Source organism: Carassius gibelio, chromosome A20 (assembly GCF_023724105.1).
Source record: "Carassius gibelio isolate Cgi1373 ecotype wild population from Czech Republic chromosome A20, carGib1.2-hapl.c, whole genome shotgun sequence".
Taxonomy (NCBI): domain Eukaryota; kingdom Metazoa; phylum Chordata; class Actinopteri; order Cypriniformes; family Cyprinidae; genus Carassius; species Carassius gibelio.
The window spans coordinates 14,339,522-14,367,350 of NC_068390.1; the positions used below are offsets into that span (position 1 = coordinate 14,339,522).

Below are 27,829 nucleotides of genomic sequence, written 5' to 3' on the forward strand. Positions count from 1 at the left end.
GTACGAGAGCTCTCAGTCCCTCCATTGAAACTGTGTGCACGGTATACTGTCCATGTCCAGAAAGGTAAGAAAAACATCATCAAAGTGGTCCATGTGACATCAGAGGGTCGGTTAGAATATTTTGAAGCATCGAAAATACATTTTGGTCCAAAAATAGCAAAAACTATGACTTTATTCAGCATTGTCTTCTCTTCCGTGTCTGTTGTGAGAGAGTTCAAAACAAAGCAGTTTGTGATATCCGGTTCGCGAACGAATCATTCGATCTAACCGGATCTTCTAACCAGTTCACCAAATCAAACTGAATCATTTGGGGCTAACACTTCCTCTGAGTTCAAACAAACCAATATCCCGGAGTAATTCATTTACTCAAACAGTACACTGACTGAACTGCTGTAAAGAGGGAACTGAAGATGAACACCGAGCTGAGCCAGAAATTGACTCGTTCACGAGTCAAGAACCATTTCTGTCACACGCATCCGATTTGAGAACCGAGGAGCTGATGATACTGCACGTGTGATTCAGTGTGAAGCAGACTGACACACAGAGCATCTGAACCGAACTGATTCTTTTGGTGATTGATTCTGAACTGATTCTGTGCTAATGTTATGAGCGCAGGTAAACCGAAGGCTTGAATCAAGGGCAATCATCATAAATTACGCCATTACTTTGAGCGCAAAAGATGAACCGTTTTCTTCAACCGGTTTATTGAATCGAACTGTCCCAAAGAATTGGTTCGCGGAAAAGAACCAAACTTCCCATCACTACTGGTGATCCGAAAACCGATGCAACCGGATCTTGACTCGAGAATGAGTCAGTCGTTCGTTCGTTATCTGATTCGGCTCGGTGTTCATCTTCAGTTCTCTCTTCACAGCAGTTCAGTCAGTGTACTGTTTGAGTAAATAAATTACTCCGGGATATTGGTTTGTTTGAACTCAGAGGGAGCGTCAGCCATGTTAAAAAAAGTTAACAGCTTAAGTCATTTGTGGATTATTGCTGATTGGAGACGTGCACCGTTTCAAATGATTCAGTTTGATTTGGTGAACTGGTTCAAGAAGATCTGGTTACATCGAATGATTCGTTTGTGAACCAGATATCACAAACTGCTTTGTTTTGAACTCTCTCACAACAGACACGGAAGAGAAGACAATGCTGAATAAAGTCATAGTTTTTGCTATTTTTGGACCAAAATGTATTTTCGATGCTTCAAAATATTCTAACCGACCCTCTGATGTCACATGGACTACTTTGATGATGTTTTTCTTACCTTTCTGGACATGGACAGTATACCATACACACAGTTTCAATGGAAGGACTAAGAGCTCTCGGACTAAATCTAAAATATCTTAAACTGTGTTCCAAAGATTAACGGAGGTCTTACGGGTTTGAAACAACGAAGTGGTAGCTCTTTCAACTATTAGAAAAACAGCCTTCAGAAATGATTGCACAGACAACATAAAAATAGAAATTAAGAACGGTTCTGGACAGATTCCATTTGACATCATTTTTGTGGATGGTGCATTTTCTAAAAGCGTTGTGTGCGCTATACATATGAGAATATTAGAAAATGATCAAATATATTAAAAAGGTAAAAGTGATAATATTAATAAGATAAATCACAATGAATGTTTTAAAATGCAAACTGAAATGTCCAAAAAATATAAAACCCCCTGTATTTAAAATTAATAAAACATTTAATAACAAAACATTTATTTAGCCTGATGAAATAAAGTTTGTGTGTTTTAGTACTTTGTCCTGTATTCAAAACTGAAACCTCATAGTTTGTATTTTCTTTCCCTCAGAAATTGCCGCACAGTCGGAGTCGAGTGAAATCCGTCAGGACTGGAAGCCGCCCTTCCTTAGCAATGAGGAGTTCACACAGCTGATGCTGGAGGTGCATACACACTTGCCTAAACCCCCTACTCATGTGTATTCATTCAATAAACACTAAAAACTAATTTGTTCTGTTTTTTAGGCACTAGATGGCTTCTTTTTGGCCATTATGACGGACGGAAACATAATCTACGTGTCAGAAAGTGTCACGTCTTTATTAGAACATCTACCTGTGAGTATGAACACACTGCATTCATTTAAACAAAATGACAGTAAAAATCAGTAATTAATCTGTATTCTGTAAAATCAGTTATCTGTGATTTGGAGAAATATTATTAGAATTTAAAAAAACAGTTTCTATTTTAATATATTTTAAAAAAAAATTATTCCTGAGATGGCAACGTTGATTTTTTCAGCAGCCATTACTCCAAATCATTCTAATATGCCGTTTTGATGTTCAAGAAACATTTTTTATTATTTTCAATGCCGAAAGCCGTTGAGCAGCTTAATATTTTTGTAGAAACATTTTTTAGGACTCTTAGCGAAATGAAAGATGGAATGGTTTACTGTCGCTATTGATTTATTTAATGCGTAGAAATAAAAAAGAAATCGTAGTTTGACAGAAACGTCCTTAAATTAATTTCATGTGAGAAGTTCACTAAGCTACTAAGAATATTAAAGCAAATATGAAATCTAAATGAATATGATATTGCTAAGCAACTATTTGTCTGTACAACTGGTCCTAAACTCCTAACCAAACCACACTGGGAGCATTTTACAGCTACAAAGCAACCGAATATAATTCATATTCAATAAGAGTGGATTGAGCGTCAGTGACCGCCGACTAAGCAAAAGCCATATGCAAATGAGCAGTATCACAATGCAGTTATGAATACAGTGGCTGATTTGACTTTACTGTGTAAGTACGAATGATACTGACGATGTCTGTTGTTGTGTTTTCAGTCTGATCTTGTAGATCAGAATCTGTTGAATTTCCTTCCACTGGGTGAGCACTCAGAGGTGTATAAAGCCCTGTCCACACAAATGCTGGATGGAGAGACCCTCACCCCAGACTACCTAAAAAGTAAGAATCACTTATACATGCTGTCTTTTCATGTTTCACATCACCTCTTGACCATAAAATTGGTTTCTTGTTGTCTCTTTCTCTGTTATTGACTCATTTCTTTGAGCACAGATCACTAGACTGGAGCTCATTAATGCTGTTTTCTTGTTTTTGTTTTGTTTGCTTCCCTGCAGCAAAGAACCAGTTAGAGTTCTGTTGCCACATGCTCCGGGGCACGATCGACCCGAAAGAGCCGCCCGTTTATGAGTATGTCAAGTTCATCGGAAACTTTAAGTCCCTCAACACTGGTGAGTGTCAGAACGAGTGCCTGAGTCTTTCATATGGATCCATTTATTGAATTACGCAGCCAAGTGCTTGATTGCTTGCGCTTCTTATTTGAGAGTAGATGGAGCAAGGATCATTATTTGAATAGGAAGTGTTGCGAAAAGCCAGTTTGCCAGAGAAACAGGCTTCTGACCCAGATTTTGAGATGGAAAGTTGACCGTTTTTGGCTTAAGGTGAAGTGTAATTTGACGGGCGTCAGTAAATTTAATTGTAAAAATAATGAATGATGGTTTTCAAACAGCCTTTGTTTATACACACATATATTCCCAGCTCAAACTCACACTATTGGTGGAGCCAGCGTTGGTTGGAATGATCAAACAGACAGATTGATGTTCTTCTCCACAGAGCCACTGTGTTTACACTTTTCCAGAGAATTGAGCTACAAATAGACTTAATTATACAGCAGTTTTATACAGCATGTTTAGATTTATTATTATTATTATTTCAGCAACAATAAAGATTAGATGAGATGGAAAAAGACTGATGACGATTAAACCACTTTAATTAAAATAGATATACATAAGAATATGCATTATTCTATTACACGAGTTCAGATTAATAAGTCCTTTAAATGCTTAAAATTTACTAATAAACATTTACAAACAAGTTTCATTTGTTATAGTTTGATACATTTTCATCCGTTTGCAAATGCATTTTTGAATACAAATTTTGTAGATTATTTATGATCCTTGAGAAATCATTCTAATTCACTGGTTTTGTTTTCATTTTGTTAACATTATTAAAACATTTTTTTTTAATATCCATATAAATGTTTACTATCACTTTTGGTCACTGTCAATTTTAATTCCTTTAAATAATAATACAAAGAATAAGGATCATATTTAATTTTCAATTAATATTTATATTAGTGTGGGTAAAATAGACTAAAATGAATGTCATTGAACAATATATTGAAAATGTAATTTTTGTAATGTAATTTTTTCAATGTAACTTTTTTGTCAAAGACAAACTATATCTTAAAATGAACACTGCAGAAAATTAATGTTTTAGAGGAAAAAAACGTTTCTTATATCTGAATTAATGTTTCCTCGCAGGTGCTGCCCCCTAGTGTTAGACTAAATAAAATAAGCTTATTATTTATAATTTCTCGGAAAACACTTCCATTCATGAAGATTTGCCTTCTTTCCCTCTGTAGTGCCTAACTCAACACGTAACGGCTTTGAGGGAGTGATCCAGCGATCGCTGAGGCCCATGTTTGAAGACAGAGTGTGCTTCATAGCAACTGTGAGGTTAGCCAAGCCTCAATTTATCAAGGTAGGTAGAGCCAAAGCCGATTTGGCATTTTCTCATTGGTCCTGTGACTTTTCATATTTGCCTGACAGACAGTGACAACTTCACTCAGATCTGTTATGTACATGTTCCTCGTGACACAGTTTGAATGTATGTGTGTGGGCGTGCTGATAGACACTGTACATGTTTGTGCAAGAGTTGCCTTTGTTTTTTGAAGACTCTGATAAATGACCAGCATGCAAAGCACTCAGTGTGAGAAGTAGGTCACCTGGTTTCTGTTTTTGTTTTTTGTCTGCTAGAAGTGTAGTAACGTTCTTGTTTATAACCTCTGTATGACAGGAAATGTGTTCTGTGGAGGAGCCCAATGAGGAATTCACCTCCAGACACAGTTTAGAGTGGAAATTCCTCTTCTTGGACCACAGGTACAAACTTCATCTGTTTTTGTGAGCTCATTGTCAAGCACACACATCACCTTCCCTCTCCCAGAAAACTAAAGAGTAGATCTGCTAGTTTGTTTCACTTAGGCCCAAAAGTGTACTTTGTAATATTGTCAAATTAAAAGCTTTCCTTTAAAGTATATTATAAATCATCATGATTTATTTATTTTTTTTTGTCATTCACACTGATTTTGATAAGTATTTGATTATAATTTTCACTATAATGTTACTTGATATTACAAGTGAATATTATTTTAAGGACCAAATTGCTGCATTTTCATTTCAGTTGTATAATTACAAATATATTTAATGTTAGGATAATTACTACTTGAAATGCTAGTTTTAGTAGAAATAACATTCAAATATATTTTAGTTTAGCTTAAATGCCTGTCAGTCCATTTAGCAGTACAGTTTACCCTGAAGGAGAGAATAAAATATGTGACTGATCTTGTGGGTAACTCGGAGGTGCATGGTTTGGTTTTTAAAGGCACAATATGTAAGATATTTGTAATAAAATATTAAAAAAAACACTTTAACATTGTTATATATTTCATGCAGTTGCGCACTTACGTTATCCCAAAAGTTCCCAAGGATTTGTAAATCCAAAGAAATTGCAATTTTTAATAATGGCTCATTCTGGTTCATTTTTAATAATGGCTCATCAATTACATAATATATGCGCTATTGGTTTCCGCTTGTAGAAACTATGCCAAAAATGCAGCTGCAGATAAACTAAATCCATTACAGCAATTACGAATAAAATTAAAATGAAATGACAAGTGTAGACTGCAGAATAAAACTGAGATCTAGTCAATGTTGCACCATGAATCTTTGTTTTTACAGTGTTGCAGGTTATAACCAATCACAACAAAGTTTGTTGAGTTTATGAAATCAGCGTCCAATCAGATGCGTTTAGATCATTAGATCATAGTCATCTCTAAAACACTGGAGATTTGTTCAGTGCGCGCTCACTGAGTGTTTTCTCTCATCATAAACAACAAAGTGCAGATGTAGGTATGATGTAAGTAAGAGATTTATTCATTCAGTTTTTTGAAAGTGCTTAAACTCAGAGAGCTTAAGTCAGGCATACTGTTCTTTGACAATGTAACGTTAAATGTTCTTTGCTCGCTTTCTCTATAAAATGTATTCGCTGTTTGAATAACTTAGGAAGGTACAGGTAATAGAAACAATTATTCATTACATCCATGAACTTGATTTGGACGTCTCTGGAGGGTCAAAATGAAATCTCCCATCGTTACAGTCTTCTTCACAGCGTCATCAGGCTTCGCTTTTATTGTTTTAAAAATGCGACCTCTAGCTGTGAAAACGTACATATTGTGCCTTTAAGTGGTGTGGAACCATCAAGGTTTAAAACCCCATTATTTAGCCCAATGGTTGATTGACGGTGAGTTGGTGACAGATTAGCATTGACAGGTGTTTTTGGGGCTGGTTGGAGACTTTGCAGAACAGTGGCCCTCTTGGACTGAAGTTTGACACATCTGCCCTAGAATATAGTTGTGGACAGTAGGGAGCCTTGAAGTCGAAAAGGGTGAGAACTATTGTCTTGATGCCATTTCTTTACAGTACTTGGTTTTCAGGGAAGTCCTTCACTTCAGGCTGTGTGAGCCTGTGACGCTCATGATGACACTCATTATGCTTGGAAAGGTTTCTACTGAATTTAGATGAGTCATTTCAGAAGAATAGCTGCTAGCGTTTAATTGGCACAGATGCTAGATATTAAAGCAAATGGTTTTCCACATTATCAGTTGTTTAGCAGAAGCTAGTGGCACTTCAGATCTTTTTATGCTGTTTTTATCCCAAAACATTTTCATATGACTCAAGGAATGCCTGGAAATCTGTTCCAAGAAAACAGTTTTTGCACAAAAAAAAACAAAATGGCACTGGGTCATTTTAAAATTGTAAAATGTTTAAAATAAAAGATGGTCTGAATTAAAAAAAATGAAGAAGTTGGAGAAGTTTTGAATTCAGTTCAGTTTAGTTTTCTATTATAAAAACATTCTTTCTAGTCATAAAGTAAAACTTTTGTATCTTGTTTCTTTAGAACAATGGTGATTTGAAAAAAAAAGTGGTGTCAGTTTAGTCTGACTAAAATCAATAAATAAATCACAATCTGTAAACTATAACATTTAAAACCTTTAATACTACGAAAATGCATTAAAAGGTAAATTAATAACTTTATTAACTTCAATGTGGTGGGAAAATCACCTGCACATTTAACAGGTCTGAGCTTTGGAGAATAAAAAAAATGCAATTAAAAATAAATAAATAAAAATGAAATAATAATAATCGCCATATAAATGTTACAATGGATAAAGGGCACAAATATTTTTTCAGACACTTAACAAAATCAAATAATTTTGTAGGATTTTTTCAGTATTGTTGAAATGTGCAAAATGTTATTTAACAAACTGTTAAGAGTATAGAAATATGCATTTTATGAGTTTCTTAACCATTTAAATTCTGTTCCTTGAGTCAAAGTCAGTTCACATATTTTTCATATACTTTAAGAAGGACCCCACTGAATGCGTGTATGCAGATGATGTGAAGTTGCATTATTGTATTTTGCAGGGCACCCCCCATCATAGGCTACCTACCCTTTGAGGTTCTGGGTACTTCAGGGTACGACTACTATCATGTGGATGACCTGGAGACCCTGGCCAAGTGCCATGAACACTGTGAGTTCAACTACTGTTTGTGTGTACTCGTGTCTCCCCAGTTTTTAAAATGGACAATGGTTTGAAATTGATGAATGAATGGCACTGTCTTGAGTTTTGACTTTGTAATAATAAGGTATCTCTCTCCATGCAGTGATGCAGTATGGTAAGGGGAAGTCATGCTATTACCGTTTCCTGACTAAAGGTCAGCAGTGGATCTGGCTTCAGACTCACTATTATATCACCTACCACCAGTGGAACTCACGGCCGGAGTTCATCGTCTGCACGCACACTGTGGTCAGGTGAGGGTGTCAGAACATGTGACGTTTGAACTACTAGCAAGAAAGAAACTGCTGCCATAGAAAGCAGGCTGTGGCGCTTCTTTTTATAGAGAGAGTCTTAGTTGTATTTTTATTTTATTTTTAAATAATGCTTTTCTTTTGTCTCAGTTATGCTGAAGTGAGGGCTGAACAGCGCAGGGAGCTGGGCATTGAGGAATCACCTCCTGAGATCTCAGCAGACAAGGTGAGACATTTCTGAATTCAGTTCTGAACCCCCTTTAGCCATCATTATAACAGGCTAAAGTGTGTAAAGTTTCAATAGATACATTTATTTACACAGACATTTCTTTATACATTTGATTAAATGTTATGCTATTAATAGTCATTTTATATAACTTGTTTATTTTAATGTGTAATAATTTAATTTTAATATTTCTTATTTATTCATAAAGATGCAGTCAGTTGTGCTCATTTTATTATATAAATGTTTACAAATATAATAAATATGTAAAATATATTTAAACTAATATTTAATATTTTGTTTCGTAATGTATACTTTTATTCAATACATTTTGTTCTTATTAACAATTTATTACATTTTAACATGCAAATAAAATAGTATTTACACAAATTCAATTTCTTATAACATTTCAATTCATCATTCATAAAAAAAAAAAAAAAAAAACTAAAACATTTTATTGTTTTATGTTACATTCACAGTATTGTATTAATTTTATAAATTGAATACATTTATAGTTTATAAATCATCTGGGGTAAAACGTGCCAAATCGGTTGTGCGGATCACTGTGCTGTGGCGACGCCTGATTAAAGGGAGCAAGTCGAAGGAAGAGAGAGAGAATACATTTATAGTTTATATAATTATGTTAGATTAATAAACCTTTCAATTAACCTTTTTTTTTTTTTTTAAGAATGTTTCCCCCCCGTTGTTTTCAGTGATGATCAATATTGTGCCACAAATGCCCAGAACGATCCTTTAATCCCACTCTGTTTCGCTCTGCTCAGTCTCAGGACTCCGGCTCTGAGTCCCAGTTGAACACCTCCAGCCTGAAGGAGGCGCTAGAGCGATTCGATCACAGCCGCACACCCTCCGCTTCATCACGGAGCTCCCGAAAGTCCTCCTCACACACCGCCGTCTCGGACCCTACGTGTATGTATACATACCAAAGAGAGAAGGTGGTGCTCAAACAAAACACAGCCACGGCATGTTCAGATGTTTACTCACAGTGACTGACCAATATATGTTTGTGTGTCTGTAGCCACACAGACAAAGCTGCAGACAGACCATGGCACACCCCCCCGCCAATCAGTGTCAGCCATTGAGATGACATCACAGCGGAGGTCCTCTATTAGCAGTCAGGTTGGTACATGTCATAATCACTGAGCTAGTGTCCAAACACAAAACCCATCTTAATATTGAAATAAACAACAATTATGAAGTAACATGAAATAGTCCACACTGAGTATTGACCTTGTGATTCGTCCCTCTTCAGTCAATGAGTTCTCAGAACACAGGACAGACGATGGCAGCATCTCTTGTGTCTCAGCCTCAGCAGCCTCAACAACTTCAGCCCAGTGTGCAGGTAATTCAACATCCCTTTTCTGCATTCACAAATATGACTCTTACTAGTGTTCAGGTCTCTGAGTGCCTGATGCCACTAAATGCGAGCATGATTGTCAATGCTTTAACACCTGAAGCCTACTGAAAATATTATACCTGGTGCTGTTTATCGTGTTGTAGCCGGTGCTGCAGTTTTCCACGCAGATGGATGCGATGCAGCATCTTAAGGAGCAGCTGGAACAGCGCACACGCATGATTGAGGCCAACATCCAGAGACAACAAGATGAACTGCGGCAAATCCAGGAGGAGCTGCAGAGGGTGCAAGGACAGAACTTACAGGTAAGAGCGCCCCCTAGCTTTTGATTAAAGGTGCACCCCCTGCCTCAAATTGACACCCTTTTGTTTGGCTTTGTAGATGTTCTTGCAGCCCGGAGGCGGTGGTCTCAATCTGGGCTCAGTGCAGCTGACGCAGGGATCATCCGTGCAGCCAGGGGGCTCTCTGTCCATGCAGGGGGCGGTGGTGCCGGCAGGAGGCCTGCAAAGTGGCCTGCAATCCACACATACAGGGACACAACACACTGTCACACAGCATCCTCAGCAGGCACCGCCACAACAACAGAACCTTCTCAGAGATCAGAGCTCCAATATAACTCCGGTGAGACAGTGAGCTTTTCTATGAAAATGCCTTCGAAAAATAGACGTAGCAAAAAATGTACTATGAATTCAAATTTATTTCTAAAACTTGACATTATGCACATCTATGTGAGACATTTTCATCAAAGCAATATTTGGTTTCCATATTAAATATATTTAGCATATTTAAATTAGCATATGTCATTTATTAGGATAAAAAAATCTAGTTTAGTCCTTTATCTTTATGATAGGAAATCCCATTTGATTGTCATTAACTAAAACTAAAACTAAATTTGAATAAGGCTGAAATTAAATAAACTTTTGATATTAGATTTTTTTTAAAAACTTTCGAAAAATGTTATCTTGACAACTAAATTAAATACTTTCTCCTAACCCCTGAATGAATATAAAAACTGAACTTAATCTAAATTGAACCTAAATAGTAATAAAAAGAAATTACAAAAGCACATAACGAAATGACTTAAATTAACGACAAAAAAAATAATAATAATATAAAGATAAAAATATTAATAAAAATTATAATAGATATATAATAAATATAAAGAATAATAGATATATAATAAATATAAAGAATACTAAAAGAACACTGCTACATTACTATGTTTAGAAGAGTGAAAATGTGCAGTTTCGCTGAATATTCAACCTTAAGTCCAAAAATGTCAAAATATTCTCTGTAAATAAAATCTGTGGTAGGTTCAGATATAAAAGAAAACCAGCCTTCTATTAAATCCAAAAGTATATAAATAACATCCGGTATAATATGCTGCGTACATATATGTGAATATATAAATGTATACATAAATATAGACTAACACCTGTATCTCTGTCTGTTTTTTAGCAGTCTCAGAGGACGTCTCACACACTGCAGTCTCCTCAGGGAGCACTGCCTGCATCTTTGTATAACACCATGATGATCTCTCAGCCGGCGCAGGCCAACGTTGTGCAGATCTCCACAAGCCTAGCCCAGAACAGCAGCCCCAGCGGAGCCGCGGTTGCCACCTTCTCACAAGACCGGCAGATACGGTACATGAAACACTTTTACAAACATGCACTGAAACTATGCCTCATTATAAACATGAAGTGCACGTACCCAGCTAAATAAGCACATTTGAATACTAAACTAGTTAAAAAGGATCATTAATCTCATGTCTCCTCCATTTCCTTTTAGTAAATATACCTTCTTTGCAGGCTATAACATGCTGGTTATTTACTAATGAACAATAAAACATTCTCTGAAAATGCCTGGGGACTCCTGACCATATCATGGTACAACTGATCCCAACAGAAACTCATATCAAAGCTAACTAATAAGATTTAGTCCTGCCTCCCACAGGTTCCCTGCGGCCCCACAGCTCCTCACTAAGCTAGTGACTGGCCCAATGGCGTGTGGTGCTGTTATGGTGCCTACCACTATGTTCATGGGGCAGGTGGTGACTGCGTTTGCCCCGCAGCAGGGCCAGCCTCAAACAATCAGCATCACCCAGCAGCCGTCTGCACAAATGCAGGAGCAGCAGGCTCAGACGCAGTCACAGACAGCTACAGGAACTGCCCAGCAGCAAGGACAGGCCCAGGCCCAGCTTGCCCAGCAGCAGACGCAGTTCCTACAGGTAATCCTTCCACAGGGAAAATTAGGACCCTTTTACCGTTCATTGACTGTAGCAGATTTTTGGTCAACTTATTGATTAAATAGAGTTCTGTCAAAAATTGCAACTCTTTAATCATTTACACGTCATGAAAAAAGTGAAACCTGGAAGAATTTGATGGATGATAAATGAGGACTGAAGCTTCAAAATTATGTTTACACCAGCAGTCGTTCATTTACCGTATTTTCTGGACTATAAGTCGCACCTGAGTATAAGTCGCATCAGTCCAAAACTACGTCATGATGAGGAAAAAAAACATATATAAGTCGCACTGGACTATAAGTCGCACTGGAGGGCGCTCTATGCTGCTCACTGTAGGCTACAGGAGCACTGAGCATCGTCTCTGGCAGCATAGAGCGCCCTCTCGCGGCTGTAGACGGTAATGTTTTCTCTTGGTTCAGTTCATGTCAAATTAATTTTGATAAATAAGTCGCACCTGACTATAAGTCGCAGGACCAGCCAAACTATGAAAAAAAGTGCGACTTAAAGTCCGGAAAATACGGTAGTTTCTACCTTCTATGATCCAATTCCAGGATCAGTTTCAGAGTAACAAACAAATCAATTCCAGATGGACAAAATCAAGTCAAGTCCTGTCCTACTTTTTTTTTTCTCATTTGATAGCCGTTTCATGTCTATGTGTGTCACAATAGTGAGGGAAAACACTGTCACAATTTCAGTTTCGTACTGACAATTTGTATAAAAAATGGAGAGCTAGGGTGGCTGTGAAGACTTGCTATGAATAATGACCTAAAATCCCTGCCTCTTCCTCACACAACTCTATCACATGACTCTAGAAGACTTTAAATACAGCACAGAAGTTCTATGGACTACTTTTATAACGCTTCTGCAGCTTGGTTTGAGCTGAATAAAAGAGCTCTGCCAATTTATTCCCAAAATTTTAAAAAGTGATTAAAATTTTGTGACAGCTTTTTCTTTATTGAGCATTTTTCTTGCATGCATAGCTAAAAAAAGACCTTTTGCCCTTAAATTACTAGAATAGAATAGAATAGAATAGAATAGAATAGATCTACGGACATGCATTTAAAGGACATGCAGACACACACATTTAAATTTTTTTTTATTCATTTTAAATTTTAAATGTATTTAAATCATGTGATAGGTTTCTCAAAATGTGAAAAATTTTGTCAAATATAATAAATAAATTCTTTATCTCTCTATATAAAGTTACATATTTATATTTTGCATTTGTTCTGCAGGCCCCTCGGCTTTTACATGGCAACCAATCTGCCCAGCTGATCCTTCAAGCAGCGTTTCCCCTGCAGCAGCAAGGCACCTTTGCAGCTGCAACACAGCAACAACAGCAGCAGCAGCAACTGCAACAGCAGCAGCAACAACTGCATCAGCAGCATCAACAGCAACAACAACAGCTGCAACAGCAGCATCAACAACAGCAGCAGCAGCTGCAGCAGCAACAGCAGCAACAACAGCAGCAGCTGCAACAGCAACTGGCAGCTCATCGCTCAGACAGCATGGACCGGTCCAACGCACCACCTCAGTAGCTGACTGCACGTCAGTTACACGACCAGATCACCACTGAGCAGTCCTGCAGGCTGAGGGGCTTCTGAGGGGGATGTTTGGAGCTAGAAAAATAGCAGTATTTGTACTGTTCCCTCTCAGATACCCTTGCACTGCTTATAGGTGAAGGGCCTAAACGGGTGTCCTTTTTTTTTTTAACCCCATGCCCTTTTCGACCTATAGGAAGTTGATCAACAGCTGCTTGCACTGAATTCTGGGAGAGGTCCAACCATGAATGCTGAACTTTCTGCAGGCTGGCAAGGAATCATCGGCATCTGGTTTTCCATAAACGGTCTCCTCCACAATAACTGTTTCCCCCTTGTCTCGTATGCCCACTGTGTGCCGTCATCCCTCTTTCACAGGTTTAATTTATGCAGAACGAGCCGCAGACCTGAAGAAATCTTGCAGGACAAACGACAAACGGCGCCTCTTTCTCTCGGTCCTCCCTTTTCTTCCTCTTTCCTCCTCATTTTACTTGTCGCAAGTAATTTTGGGTCAGAAAATATTTTTAAGAATGTCATGTGGATTCAACTTTTATTGTACAGTTCACCTGTAAAATAATTTGTAAATATATGGACAAAAGGAAAGAGAAACTAATATTTTATATGATGCATGAGATGAAAAGCATAGTCTGTTATTTGTAGCTTTGAATATACTTTTGTTTTCTAATATTCAGAGGAAAAAAGCTAAACTTAATACACATAATGTTTGATCTCTTCACAGACTTCCTTTTTCCAGTGGGATGGGGGTAAGAGTGTGTGTATGTGCTTGCGCACATGTGTTTGTGTGTATGTGTGTCTGCCAAGCAGGCAGTGCTGGATCCACAGATTGTGTCACAGTTGGTTTAAAAGGGCCTTTGTGTTTAAGTAAACTGTTAAAGGAACAGGTGATCTTTAGATGTTTTGCATCATGTTATATACCTTAGTAATTGAAAATATATAGATATGAATATTTCAGAGAGATGTTTTACGTTTGTAAATAGTTTAAAGAGAAGGCTTTAGATTTAGTATATCATGCGGTTAGGCAAAAAATCAATAGAAACGGTGCTCTGACTGTTTAGCGCAGAATCATTACGGCTTTCAGCGGCCATTCGCTTTTAAGTACGGCTGATATTTACACACTCTGCTGAACTGGAACTGATGCTTAAAACAGCAGGGTTATGATGAGGAAAAATATAATGGCATAGTGTGTATGATCCTAAATGATACAGATAAATTAGCATAAGTCTAAGCCATAGCTTCCTCTAGTTTTACATGGTTGTTTACACTGTTATACAGTGTTTTAGATTTGATTCACTAAATCGGTTTGAAAAACCAGAAATATAATTTCACACAACCAAACCTCTTTATCACCTAGAGATAGAAAATTATCAGATATTTGCACAGCTTTAATGCAGGAATACTTTTCACTTGTCTATCTTGGGTCTCCGCTCGTTGACAAACGACGGCATTTCAATGATAGTGACTTGACTTTTTTAAGCTTCTTCCACTCAGCTCTGGAAAAACAGGAATGTATCAGTTCACTAGTACCTCTTTGACGCTGACATAGTCCCTAGCAACTTCTAGCTCTTTGCCCAAAGCACAGAAAGCAACCCTAATGTTGACAATCTGATTCCGTTTTATTGGCCCCTTTAGTATTACAATCCAGATATGGCAGATTGTAGTTGGTTAACATGCTTGACAAGACAAGTTTCTCCAAAGTTGCTCTGAGACGTTTGTTAGTAGTCAGCCATCATCAATGTTCTAAAGTAGTTATTGTTTTCCTCTAGTCAAATAGGTCACACCTTTAGAGTAAAATTGTTGTTATATATATATATATATATATATATATATATAAAATTATTTTTTTTTTTTTAAAAAATTTTGTTCTTTTTCCTTTTTACCCTTATGAAGAAAACTAAATAAAGGCTCAGTTTTATCAACCGGTAGCACTTATGGAGGACAGATTTAGTATTTTATTTATTGATCATGTGAATCATTATTATTATTTTTTTAAATTATTCTTCTAAACATCAGAAATTAGTGCACTAATGAGCAATATTGAGTGAGTGAGTGTAGCCACGTATGGTGTCCCATACTAGGAATTTGTGCTCTGAATTTAACCCATTCATGTGCACACACACACACACACACACACCCGGAGCAGTTGGCAGCTGGGGGTTCGGTGCCTTGCTCAAAGCTGCACACCTCAGTTGTGGTATTGATGGTGGAAGGGTGCACTGGTCATTCACTCTCCCCACCTACAATCCCTGCCAGTACCGAGATTCCAACCCGCAACCTTTGGGTTACAAGTTAGACTCTCCAAACATTAGGCCACGATTGCCATATTACCTCTTCATTCAAATATTTTCCATATCAGACCTCACTATATATGAAAGTGCCAGTCTGAATGTTCATGTTGCAGTATCCCCACAATAGCAGAATAACTCAAGTGATCTAAGATAATGCAGTATGTAATCTAACTCCCCCTGTTGTTCTTTTACCCTTTGAGTTGGAATATGACGGTCACTAAATGTGTTGGTTTTTGTGGTCATGTAAAAGTAATGGATGGCTGTACATTTCAGGACCACAGAAATTGTATGATGGCACGGCTAGAATGAGCAAGGCGAGATTATTGATTGAATGTAAAACTGTCACTTAGCTTTATAGTAAGTAACATATTTTAAAGAGGAATATATTGAAAAGTTAGATGTTCTTATTTTTCTACAACAGCGTCAGAACAGAGAATTTATGCAGATAGACTATAGTTGATGTGTAAACAACTGTTATATGCCTTTTGCTATGAAAGGGAACCGGAAATTAAGCTTACTCCATATTGTAACCTCAAACGAAGGATTTAAACGAACTGTGACACACTGGAGGACCAGCTGAACTTTCTCCTCACAATGCAGTTGAATTCAGGAAGTGGTTATTTTAAGGCTTTTGCCCGAGTAAGAGAGGTCATTCATGTTTGCTGCAGACTTGGGGTACTTGAAGGTTATAAAAAAACATTTTTTTAAGTCTTGCTTAAAAAGTATAGGACACCTGTACAAATTCAGGCTGGGTCGAATATGACCTTCTGATGCATAGTGCATCCTCTCGCACAGGCATCAGATGTCAGCTGTTGACACAGAGTTTAAGGGGGTTGTTTTTCTGTTTTCTGCACTGATTTGTATTATGTCAGCCCTACGGTAACAGAAATACTACAGTTTCCTCAGGTTGGTTCAGAATAATAACAAATCCACATCAATCTTGCCCCTCCTTTCTCTTCCTTCCTTGATCTTGTGATAGTGACCTCTTCAATAACACATGTTCTTTTGCATTTACTGTAAAGAGCCACAAAAAAAGAATGATATAAAATGGTTGCCCTCTATGTACCTCTGAATTGTCTGTGGTGCTCGATGCTCCTCAGTTGGCGTTTAGTAATTAACCCAAAGAGCTCTGAGGAAAGATGGGAGAGCTTGGCAAATCCTGTTCAATTTGTTTTTTGAAATAGTAAAAGCGCCCAGTGGAAAAGGGGGTGGTGAACCATGTTAAATGTTTTGTAGTTCTGATGTACGCACTAGAAGTTCTGAATGTCTATCAGTGTTCTCTTGCTATCATTTAATCGTTGTACGTGTGATGTTCTTTGCAGAGCACTTGTGTTTGGCTCATGAAATTGATCTGGTCAGTACACATTAATGTGGGGGAAAATAGAAAATTACTTAAATATACTTATAAATAGATTTAAAATATCACCTTTTTTAGGTTTCGTCCAATGTTAACCCTCCTTCGGGGGTTACCAGAGCTTGGCTCTGTTTTCCTGACCTCTGGAAATATCTGAAAACAGTGTGCTGTATTGGGTTCATTTTATGAGCCAGGCCATTCTTACATTTAACATTGAAATAATGGAACCTTTTTAAACAAACAGTGCCGTTTACTCCCCTTATTCAATTTTGAAAATAAAATTATTTAAAAATATATATAAATATATATATACATATAAATTGTGTTGACTGTTTTTATTCCTTTATTTTTTGGGTGTGACTGTTTTCCTCTAAATAAGTTTCATAAATTAGAGTTGTGCTTTGGTTGAAGGGATTTTTCCAGTGAATCAATTAATCATTCCACCGATTCATTTTTTTTTACTCAAGTCAAGATTCAAATCAGGAATAACTACTCCACTGTTGTCTAGGAGACACTCATCAAATCCGAACTTGGAAAAACAGACAAACATCCGGTTAAAAATGTAAGTTATGCTACATTCTCATCTCTTCGTAATGGACTATGCACAACCACTTCCCATGTTTTGCCTCAGCAGCCAGCTCGGTCACATCACATCACATCTGTCTGCTTGTTTGTCCATGGCAAACATCTTTGTAAATACACAACAGTGTTGTACAGGAAATGTTTAACACTTTATCAAAGTTAACTTATTCATGTTAGATTGATATGTTTACCAAAGTGCAGGTAATAAAGTTTTTTATTTTCATTTCCACAGTTCAGGTAACACATATCAAAGTTTATATTCAAGTTTGCAGTATCAACGTTATTTATATTTACCTCTACGTAATCTACATTTGTAAAATACTAAATCATCCATTAACAATTTCTATACTAAATATTATTTTAATTGATATATTGTGCTGCTCTATTGTGAAGAGTGCGAGTAGCCAGGGATATAAATGAAGTCTGTCTCTAGTGTTTGCTCTTCAGTCTTTTGATTGTATTAAGTGTGTTGTGCTGAAATGAGTAGATCTTCTACTGGATTAAGGTGGGTAATAGCCACTGATCCCTCTAATGTTCTCTATTGTAGATCAGTGGTAATAGCTCCTTTAGCAAAATGGGACACAACAATGTTTGGCGAAACTACGGTCTTCTTTATTTTCAGAAAGCCATTACTAGAATGAGATGAGAAAATCCCCAGTTCACAAGTTGTAATTACGAGTTCTACGAGGACTTGAATGCTTTTTACAAATTTGAATCTTATAATTACGATTTAGTGCGAACGCACCCTCACTTTCTGTTTATTAAAATGTTGTATAAAAGCAACATAAATATAATGTATGGACCAGAGAAAATCTCTGAATTACCTTATGTCTTGGCCTCATTAAAAATGTATACATGTAGCCTATCCATGACAAGTGGGATTTATTTTAATATAGCACAAGCACATGTAATCAAAATATTTACCATGTTTCTTAGTTTTCAAAATATTAAGCTATAGGAATTTTATTCAAAATGAAGACAAAACTTGAAGACACGCTCTGGTTGTCAGACTCTATGGAACACGTTTAAACGTTCATGTATTGAACTATACTATATTATTAGTCTAGGACATCTTAATTAACTTAATGGCTGTGAAAAATTACCTTGAGACCAGTTGGTTAAAAATAATTGGGGAAAAAATGTCTATAAGAGAGTGGAGTTAGTTTTGAGGAAAGCTGAAGTGTCATTTGTTTGCAGACGCAGGTGGTTTGATCTTTTGCATCTAATGAAGCGTGTGACTCGTGGCCGCAGAATGTTTTTGTATATTTCTGTTAACATCTTTGAAAATTGTGCTTCATAACAGTGTAGAGTTAATACATCTTCTTCTTGATTTAATACCGTTTCAGCATTTTGAAAAAAAAGTACCACATCTGACAGACAAACTGACTTTTTTTTTATTCAATATTTACAGGAATAATATTTTTGCAGTTGTTCTATTTTAGTTCAGTCAGCACAATCTCCAAAGTTTACCCCTGTCAAATATTGACAGTCACCCTGAAAATACTATATATATATATATAACACACAAAACAAAAATGCACCAAATCTCCTCAATAGAACAATTCTTCAACCATGACAAAATATCAGTATCTCTGCTCCATAATAGAATAAATAAAAACCATTTAAAAAAAAAAAAGGGCAGACTTGATAAATTTTAGTCTTCCTAGACAATAAGCACGCAAACATATGCCGTGTGTTTCTTTCAGGGGAGCTTCCTAAAGCATGACAGTCCTTAAAAGTTTATGACCAGTGACACAAAAGCAGAAATGCATGAGTGCTCAATCATGACCAGTAAATACAGTGATGGTGTTTAAAGGCCACATGTGATGATGCAATCAGATCTGACATTATTTCATACTACATTTCAAGCCTTTGGTAATATGGTATGAATAAAGGACAAACCATGAACAGGCAGTTTAGACACCAGACCGTTCCAATAATTCAGCATTCAATTCAGTACTGACCATTATATTGCTAAGGCTCTTACCCACTAAATACTCCTGAGACATAAGTAGATTCACTGCTGTGCAGTGGGTAGACAGTCATAGAGAAGAGTGACAGTGCTTCATCTGGTTTTAGTTTTAAAGTTGTTATAATCAAGTAAGCTTGAACTTGAATAAAGTAGAATGGTACCAGGCCAGTATTTACCCATAGTACACTGCTCAAACTGGTAAAATAATAAGGAAACAAGATTCATGATTTGTTATTTAAAATGTTACAATATGCCAGGAACTTAATTTTTTAGGCAGCATACAGTCAGGAGAAATATGATGATCATCTAAAAATAGAACAGAGTCTGGTTGAAAGTAAAGAAAGACAAAAACATGGAGGGATTAAGCAAAAAATCTAAAATGCTCATTAAGTCATGAGCAGTAAATGATTTTCTTTCATTCATTCAGTCATACTTCACTTAAACAAAAGAGATTTACTCAAACATATAAACAAGCCATCTGCAGTCTTTGTGCAGTCTCTCGCTCTTCCACGTGGTCTGGGTGGTATATATACAAAATGAAACCAAGAGTCCAATTCTTCCATCAGAATCCAGAATCGGGCTTAATAAAGAGGGCGGAGAACGCAAAGGCAAGGAAAACAATTCCACCAATGATTGTAACTGTAGAGAAAGCAACAGGAAACATCATCATATAAATCTGGATATAGGTCAGTGCTTATGCAAACCAACAGAGCATAATGTACTGCACTAAATGACTCACCGGTTCTAACAGAGATCTTCTGAGCCACCATCCTCCCGCCGATAACAGCCAGGCCTGTGCACAGACAGTGTCCCAATGTTCCTCCAACTGCTACTCCAAATGGATCCTGCAGCACAAACCCGGCCAATTAGTTATTCATGTTAATAATTAATTTGCTAGCTGTTAATAATGAGTGATATGGAGTGCTGGATTACTTTAAGTTAATTAGTTATGATGAAGAATGAAAGTCTAATATAATTAAGAATAAAATAATTTGAAAATCTTAAAAATATGTATCTTAAAATATATCCTTAAAAAAATATATATATATATGTATATATAAAATATAAATAACTGTTAACCTGGATATAAAAATAAATACAAGATACATTTTTATCTTGGGCATTAAGAAAACTTAAAATAGTGAAATGTGTATTTTACAAGTATTTTAGTAGAAGGTTTGCTTAAAATTAATTATAAATAAAAATATATCAATTTTTTATGTTTTTTTTTTAAATGGACATTACAAATATATTAAAAATGTTAAAATTGACCATTTTAGTAGAAAATGCATTTAAAAATAATAATAAATACAAATATATCGCAACCATTTTTTTTTTTTAATAATGATAAATACATTTACATGGGTAAAAAGTGACAAAGTACTTTTACTAAAAGTTAATTATTTATGAAATATATTGCAGAATAAAAATCTAAAGAATGAAATTTATACATAACTATATAGAGATCTCATCCAAGTTAGAATTTTTTTTATATAATACAGTTTTATGGTCATTGACAATATTTGAAATTAAAAACAAAAACAAAAAAAAACCTCATAATAAAAGGTCTAATTTTGTTTCCTGTGTGGATACCTCTCTTGCAGCCAGCACAATAGTGGCAAGCTGAGAGCGGTCACCCCACTCTGCGAGGAAGGTGAGGGTGAGTGCCTGGATGAATATAGGTGAGATCAGGCTGTGCCACTTCCTCTGAGGTAACATGGTCGCCGTCCCTGCTTCCACGTCGGGTGCGCCGTTGGCTAGCTTATAGCGCTGAAGCTGCAAGAGGAGAGGAAATCAACCAATCAAAAGGTCAGATAAGATGCTTCAATTATGTAGGGGATGTTACTTAGCCACACCTGTGAACAAACTGACTTGAGTTAGAAAGCTTTTACCTCCTCATCCTTTTTCTTTATCTCAGCCTGGACCTCCTCCAGCTCCTCTTGCCCTTCATCTGCACTCATCCTCAGTCCCTCCCTCAGCATCCTCAAACCAAATATGGCAAACAGCGCTGTCGATATGTAGTAGGTATAGATCCGTGGGATAATGGTGGTGGCATAACCAAACAGGACTAAAGAGAAGACATACAGAAGAGGTATAGGTCATTCATGCATACAAAGGATTTCATAAATAACACACGGTAGATAAACACTCGGTGGCCTAAGCACTGAATTATAAACTAAAATATTACCCTTATAATTATATAAGAAAGTGGTAAAGAGGCAAAAATGCCTGTCATTAGAAGTCTTTTAGATCATGATATTATGACCATGATGATATTGTTGTGGATGGATGGAAAGTAAAGAGTTTGGTTCCAGAACATTATAAAATCAATTTGGATTAATTTGAGTAAAAATGTAAATAATTAAACTAAATAATTAAATTTCACTTTAAATATTTTGTTTTCAAACATGGTTTATGTAGATTTTATCATGCTGATGTAAGTTTGGGGTGTTTTCGTTTTTAAAATAAGTTTGGTTTTTGTCAGTTATGTGATGCAATAAAAAAGAAAGTGTGACATCATGATTGACAGCTGAGACCGACGGCTTCTCTTAGCGAACTGAGACGCCAACAGGCTTTTTCACAATCTTCAGGAAGAGACTGGAATTGTGTTTACCTTATTTTAACACAAGCCTCTTATATGGAAAATCATCAGAAAAAATTGGACCAGTCAAGCTAATTTAAAAAAAGGGTCAGGGGCATGTGTTTGCGTTTGCTTTAACAGGAGTGTAGGCAGGACGCAGATCCACTTCACTTTCTACAAAATCTGTTTTATTGCCGTCTTTCCGTGGTTGAAATGCTGATTGAGCGATTACATGAGGCATGTGATGTTCATTCATGCTTATTTCGCCTTAAAACTAGTAGTAAAGAGGAATGAAAACCAAGATGATTGGTGTATTCAAAGCACTGCCACTACGGTTTACAACATGTGGAATGGTGTGCTGTGATTGGTTCAGCGGATGTATCACATTCTGCAGAGAAGGGAGACTACTGTTTGTCGTGATTTGGAAAGATGGGGGAGAAAACATGAAAGAATAACATGGCGGACATCACATACTTAAAATTAAAAATGTACTTTTTATTACCGACCAGATAAAATACCGATTTCGGCGTGACCTTTTTTTTATTTTATGGCATTTATTGCATTTTGGAACCAATCTCTTCAAATATACTATTATATTTGCATGATGAATGATAACCTGTAAACCAGTGTTAATTTCGTTGACTAAATATTTTCGTCATTATTTTCGTCACAAATATATTTTTGCCGACGAAAACGAAACGAAAACTAAAATAGAAGGCACTGATGGAGACTAAAACTATGACTAAATTGATTGACATTATCGTCAACGAATAAAGGACGAGACGAAAATAGACTGTGACGAAAATCAAATCAGCAGACGGGAGAGATGCGAGGAATGAGCAAAAGAACCGGCAAAACAGAACAGACTGCATGAGAGAAGAGAACCAATCAGAGCCTGACTTATTGAGACGTGAAGCGAAGGTTTTCAGTTTTTATGAGCTCCCGGGAAGTCGGCATTCGAAGAGGTGATAGGGACTTTAAGCAACAGCCTCTGGTGGAACGGCAACGCCATTCTGGCGTTGTATTGCGCCTGCGCGAATTTAACTGCTACTTTGTGACGTTCTAATTTAACGGTCTACTACGGTAGAACAGCTGATTTGCCGGAGTCGCTACAACGTGAGAGGTTAGGTAAATAAATGTTATGTTTTTAGACTTATTTACATCATACAATATTAAAAACTCCTCTTCTGACAAAAGATTTTCATTTAACGCCAAAAGCAATCCTTCTCTTGCTTTTTTAAATTATATATTTTTTTGGATCTCAATAAATGAATTAATGCTGCGTTGTGCTGTTCTGTTTTACCGTCGCTTAGTGACTTTTACGTTCTTGGCTACAGCGGTGTGACGGCAAACTTCCGGTCCCTACTGTCTAAAAGAGCGACAAAATGTCCACAGCTCACTTCACGTTTGACGACGAACAAAACAAAACAAAGTGTAAAGCACGCAGAGCGCTCATTCGTGGCAAGAACACAACCAATTTGAAAAGACATTTACAGACGAGCCACCCGGACATTTTCTCAAATGTAATTTTACAACGATGTTCTTTTGTTTATTGAGCTAAGCAAAATTGGAATAGTGCAGTGCGTAGATGTTGTAGCATTAAATATTACGAACTGAAAAGTACTGTAAAATAGCCCCTTCTTCAAATTAGATGCGAGCACAATACTAATACGTAATATCATGATAAATACATTTGATTAATACTAATGTTTAGTATATTTTATAATGTTCTACTTGTTGACAATATCACAAATATTTCTATATTAGTCATGTGAAACATGAATGTTCACATCCTATCATTATACATAAAAAATCTAGCAATATTGTAGTATTTAAAACATACAATATTGCTAGACAAATGAATACCTTATAAAATCTTGTTACTTTTTTTATCCACCTAGCTGCCAACTTATTAAATATTTACTTTAAATGTATGCACTTATTGTTCAGCTCAGCTGTAAGCTTTAAGGTCCTGGACCTAAGGTTATTTTTCTTTTATTGATGGTCAATTGGCAGCTAGTTATTGTTTACATTATCATGACAGTGTTTGTTGCTGCATAAAAGCTTTTGAATCGAAATAAAGACACAGTTGTGTTGAAATAAAGTTGAATTTGTGTTTTATATATTTTGGTTAAGTTTGTTTCCTATACCAGCTGTAAAAAATTGTCTAGTAAATCTGTTATTGATTTTAGTCTTATTTTAGTCGACTAAAATACCAAGCAATTTTAGTCGACTAAAATACCAAGCAATTTTAGTCGACTAAAATAAGACTAAAATTAAAACAAATCAGATGACTAAAACTTGACTAAAACTAAAAAGAATTATAGTCAAAAGACTAAGACTAAAACTAAATTAAAATTTCGTGTCAAAATTAACACTGCTGTAAACATCTCACAAGACTTACATTGAAAAGGAACCCAGAAATTTGTAAAAACAGGTGACAACAAAAAAATAAATAATTATTCTCATGACAGGTCAAATTATTGCAAATATGACATAAATTAAGCTTTCACTCAGTAGGGACCAAACATTGTTTTGCAATTACTAATAAATCCAATAGACTGTTAACATTATTATATTACTGTATAATTTTAATGGTCAAATTAGTATACATTTAATTGAGATCAAGAACTCTGAGGGGGGACAGGACAATATCCCAGTTTTAAAGAGGAAGGTCTTATTTCGTTAAAATCTTGCTACTTTTAATATTAGCTTAAATTTATGACAGATAACAGTTTATTCAACTAATGTAATAGACAGGATTTGTGACAAAGTCATCTGACACCAAAAGTCTGGTGAACTGGTGAAAAGTGGAAGAGGAGATGTGAGGTGAAGCATATCAGCCTCTGAACATGATTTAAATAATTGCCCACTGCTCCGGGTGTGTGTTCACAGTGTGTGTGTTCACTGCTCTGTGTGTGTGCACTCGGATGGGTTAAATGCAGAGCACAAATTCTGAGTATGGGTCACCATACTTGGCTGAATGTCACGTCACTTTCGTCACTTTCACTTTCACTTTCAAAAGTAAAAGTGGTTTTGAACAACCTACCTGACAGACACGTCATGAGTCCCAGAGCCAACATGGCGCCCACCAAAACAGTGAGGCGATTGTAGCGCATAGCCATGATGGCTGCGATGAAGAACGTCTTGTCTCCCAGTTCAGAGACAATGATGACTGAGAGGGCTGCCACAAAGGCATGAATAAAGCCCAGGTTTCCTTTATTGAGTTCATCGGCTCTCACTGCCGGGCCGGGTGCGAGACCGACGGTGGCCTTCTGCAGCTGGACAGAAATTATGATTCAGATGTTACAAAAGGCAACACATTTATTCAAAATATGGAGCAATATAAACATTTACAATTATAGATACAATGCAGCATTTTAATATAAGAATATATGTATTTTTATCTATAAAGCAAGGATTAAAGGGGTTATGAACTGGCTTTGTTTATCATTTCGTACTGTTCTCTATGGTCCACTCATAATGCCATCAAGATTTTTACATTTAAAAAAAAAATAGATTATTTAGAAGTAATTGGCTATTTTCTGTCCTGTTTTGACCCCCTCATCAGAATGGACTGTTTTGAATATGCGTGGGGGATTGTAAACCCGGAAGTAAATGTCCACTGCTATGATTGGCTAACAGTTGTGTATGTTTGACAGGCTACATCTTTCATAGATGACTGCTGTGATTTAGGTTAAAAACACAAATACTCAGTACATATAAAATGATCTGTAAAAACAGACAAAGCTATTATATAGGGACCACCACGTAATAAAAACGGTTACTCACACTTGGGTGGTGCGACTTTACTATCAGATCCAATATGGTTGCTACAGCATCATCTTTTAGTTACAATGTTTATGAAAATTCTACTTCAAAGTTTGAGTTCTGAAACTTATAGATTTTTTATTTATTTATTATTATTTATTAAGTAAAATGACCTTTTATACGTTTAAAAGATCAAGGGAATTTAGAATTCTCCGTTCATGACCCCTTTAATGTTGGGAAAACTGAACTGTTCAGAAGAGAAGTTCCTGAGATTGTCAACGACTGTAATAGTATGATTGCTTTTTCATCCAAACACCTTGCCTGAAGAAATATATTGAAGAGTTACATATAGAATGTAAAGAATTGAACAATAATGTTACAAATGTTCAGCTTTCTAATAGTTTCCTAAACGCTTCAGGTAAACCTATAAATTCAGTCCAGCAAGTTAACCTTTCAAACTTATACTATTTTTTATTTTATATATGTGTGCTGTGAATGAATGTCAAAATGATACTACAGTACTTTCATTGTAGTTCTCAACCTTTTTTACTCCAAGGCCCCCAGATTTCAAACAAATAAACTGAAAATATTCAATCGGTTAAATTGCTTGTTATTATAACTAAATATAAATAATTTCAAGATATATTGGGGCCCCCTTGAAAATCTGCTGAGGCCCTAGCTGCTTGAGAACCACTGACTTTTAGACGATCAACTTAACATATTAAAACATAAGAAAAGTAGCAACAAACTACAAAAACACTTAATACAGACCGATGCACCTGGGTTTTTCATTTGATCTGCACCCGGACTCTCCCCGCTCATGTATGTGAAGAGTAAAGTACGGCTTATTCATAAAAACACATAAAAACAAATACGAAATTCTAAAAAATGTCGATGATGCAGCAGAATCCCCTGAATGAAACCTGCTTGTCAAAATTACATTCATCCGTTTAATAAACAAATCTATTAGCCAAACCATTGAATGCCACTAACTTAGCCTAATTACCCGGCTACTTCCAGCACAAGTCCTCTTTGACACATTTGTAGTGTTAATAAAAATTCTTACATGAATGTTATCTAGCAAAGAAGATAAATGCTCCATACGAACCTCCGCGGGCTGCTCCTGAATGACTTTATTCTCTTCTTGAGTTGCTGTAACTCCGCCTGAAAACAACACGGCGTTCAATACAATAATGAAGCATATCAACCGGCCGCCGCCATACCGCTCTCCGGCCCGGAGAAGCATTTTAAGGGCTACCTAATATGACTTCTGCTGTGGTAATACTTCGCAAATCAAGCTAATCGAATCGCTAATTTATCTACATTAACCTTTCGTCGTTCTGATCCAACTAGCCCACCGAAGCCATCTTTCCGGAGAGACCGATGACAAAGGCTAAGGCAAAACTATCGGTTGAAAACTGATCGCGATTGGTCACCTGGAAGATAGACGATTACAGTAGAGACATACGTCACTGAAACAGAGGTAGACTATTGGTCGAAACGTCACTCCCAATGACGTGTGTTAAGGACGCATTCAAGGTAGGTAGAGTTGCAACGCAAAAGGGAAATATGAGATTAGAGACTCAGCTCTAAGAATAATTTATAGACATTAGTTTACCTTCTCTTTGTTACACATTTCTGAAATATAATTATTAGAAGCTGATTAAAAAATAAAATCTATTTTTCTGAACAATGGTGATACATAAACACTTCTATGCACTGTTTTTGCAATACTGTTCCTCAAGATTATTGAAACTAATTCATAAAAAATGTAAGTGTAAAATCTTGAAATAGCTTGTAAAGGCCCATTTGTTTAATCATTGATATTTTATATTTGTTAACCTTTCTCTGTAAGTATTTGCTTATGGCTTGTCCTCTATCCTTGTACATATGCAAGCACAAATAAAGTAAAACAAACAAACAAATAAACAACACTGTCATCACTTAATCAACAACAGGAAAAGGGCAGAAAATATCTTAATTGT

General features: G+C 36.3%; 2 protein-coding genes across 3 annotated transcripts in view; one reads left to right on the forward strand and one right to left on the reverse strand.

Annotated features, from left to right (window-relative positions):
- The window catches only part of LOC127938573 (circadian locomoter output cycles protein kaput-like), a 55,325-nt gene extending 38,237 nt beyond the window's left edge, over window positions 1-17,088 (forward strand). For both annotated transcript variants that reach the window (XM_052535284.1, XM_052535283.1), the window contains 17 exons: window positions 1,800-1,891; window positions 1,973-2,062; window positions 2,794-2,914; window positions 3,088-3,201; window positions 4,395-4,513; window positions 4,829-4,911; window positions 7,516-7,622; window positions 7,756-7,903; window positions 8,051-8,126; window positions 8,906-9,050; window positions 9,160-9,260; window positions 9,394-9,483; window positions 9,642-9,800; window positions 9,877-10,116; window positions 10,954-11,138; window positions 11,449-11,722; window positions 12,976-17,088. In XM_052535284.1, the coding sequence (XP_052391244.1) occupies window positions 1,800-1,891; window positions 1,973-2,062; window positions 2,794-2,914; window positions 3,088-3,201; window positions 4,395-4,513; window positions 4,829-4,911; window positions 7,516-7,622; window positions 7,756-7,903; window positions 8,051-8,126; window positions 8,906-9,050; window positions 9,160-9,260; window positions 9,394-9,483; window positions 9,642-9,800; window positions 9,877-10,116; window positions 10,954-11,138; window positions 11,449-11,722; window positions 12,976-13,278 (2,447 nt within the window). In that variant the 3' untranslated portion in view covers window positions 13,279-17,088. The remainder of the gene's footprint in view (window positions 1-1,799; window positions 1,892-1,972; window positions 2,063-2,793; window positions 2,915-3,087; window positions 3,202-4,394; window positions 4,514-4,828; window positions 4,912-7,515; window positions 7,623-7,755; window positions 7,904-8,050; window positions 8,127-8,905; window positions 9,051-9,159; window positions 9,261-9,393; window positions 9,484-9,641; window positions 9,801-9,876; window positions 10,117-10,953; window positions 11,139-11,448; window positions 11,723-12,975) is intronic.
- Window positions 17,089-18,891: 1,803 nt separating this feature from the next.
- On the reverse strand, window positions 18,892-27,259 carry LOC127938923 (transmembrane protein 165-like). Its single transcript, XM_052535840.1, has 6 exons — window positions 26,953-27,259; window positions 25,123-25,354; window positions 21,385-21,560; window positions 21,086-21,268; window positions 20,232-20,337; window positions 18,892-20,131 (listed from the first exon to the last, which is right to left on the reverse strand). The coding sequence occupies exons 1-6, from the start codon at window positions 27,088-27,090 to the stop codon at window positions 20,055-20,057; spliced, it is 912 nt and encodes a 303-aa protein (XP_052391800.1). The 5' UTR covers window positions 27,091-27,259; the 3' UTR covers window positions 18,892-20,054.
- Window positions 27,260-27,829: the final 570 nt, after the last annotated feature.

Bases quoted from the DNA above. Each gene is read 5' to 3' on its own strand.
- LOC127938923 (XM_052535840.1), bottom strand. From the start codon at position 27,090: ATGCTTCTCCGGGCCGGAGAGCGGTATGGCGGCGGCCGGTTGATATGC. The intron at 25,355-26,952 runs GTTCGTATGGAG...ATTTCTGTCCAG, and splicing joins TTCAGGAGCAGCCCGCGGAG to CTGCAGAAGGCCACCGTCGG. The intron at 21,269-21,384 runs GTAAAAGCTTTC...CTCCTCTTGCAG, and splicing joins TAAAGAAAAAGGATGAGGAG to CTTCAGCGCTATAAGCTAGC.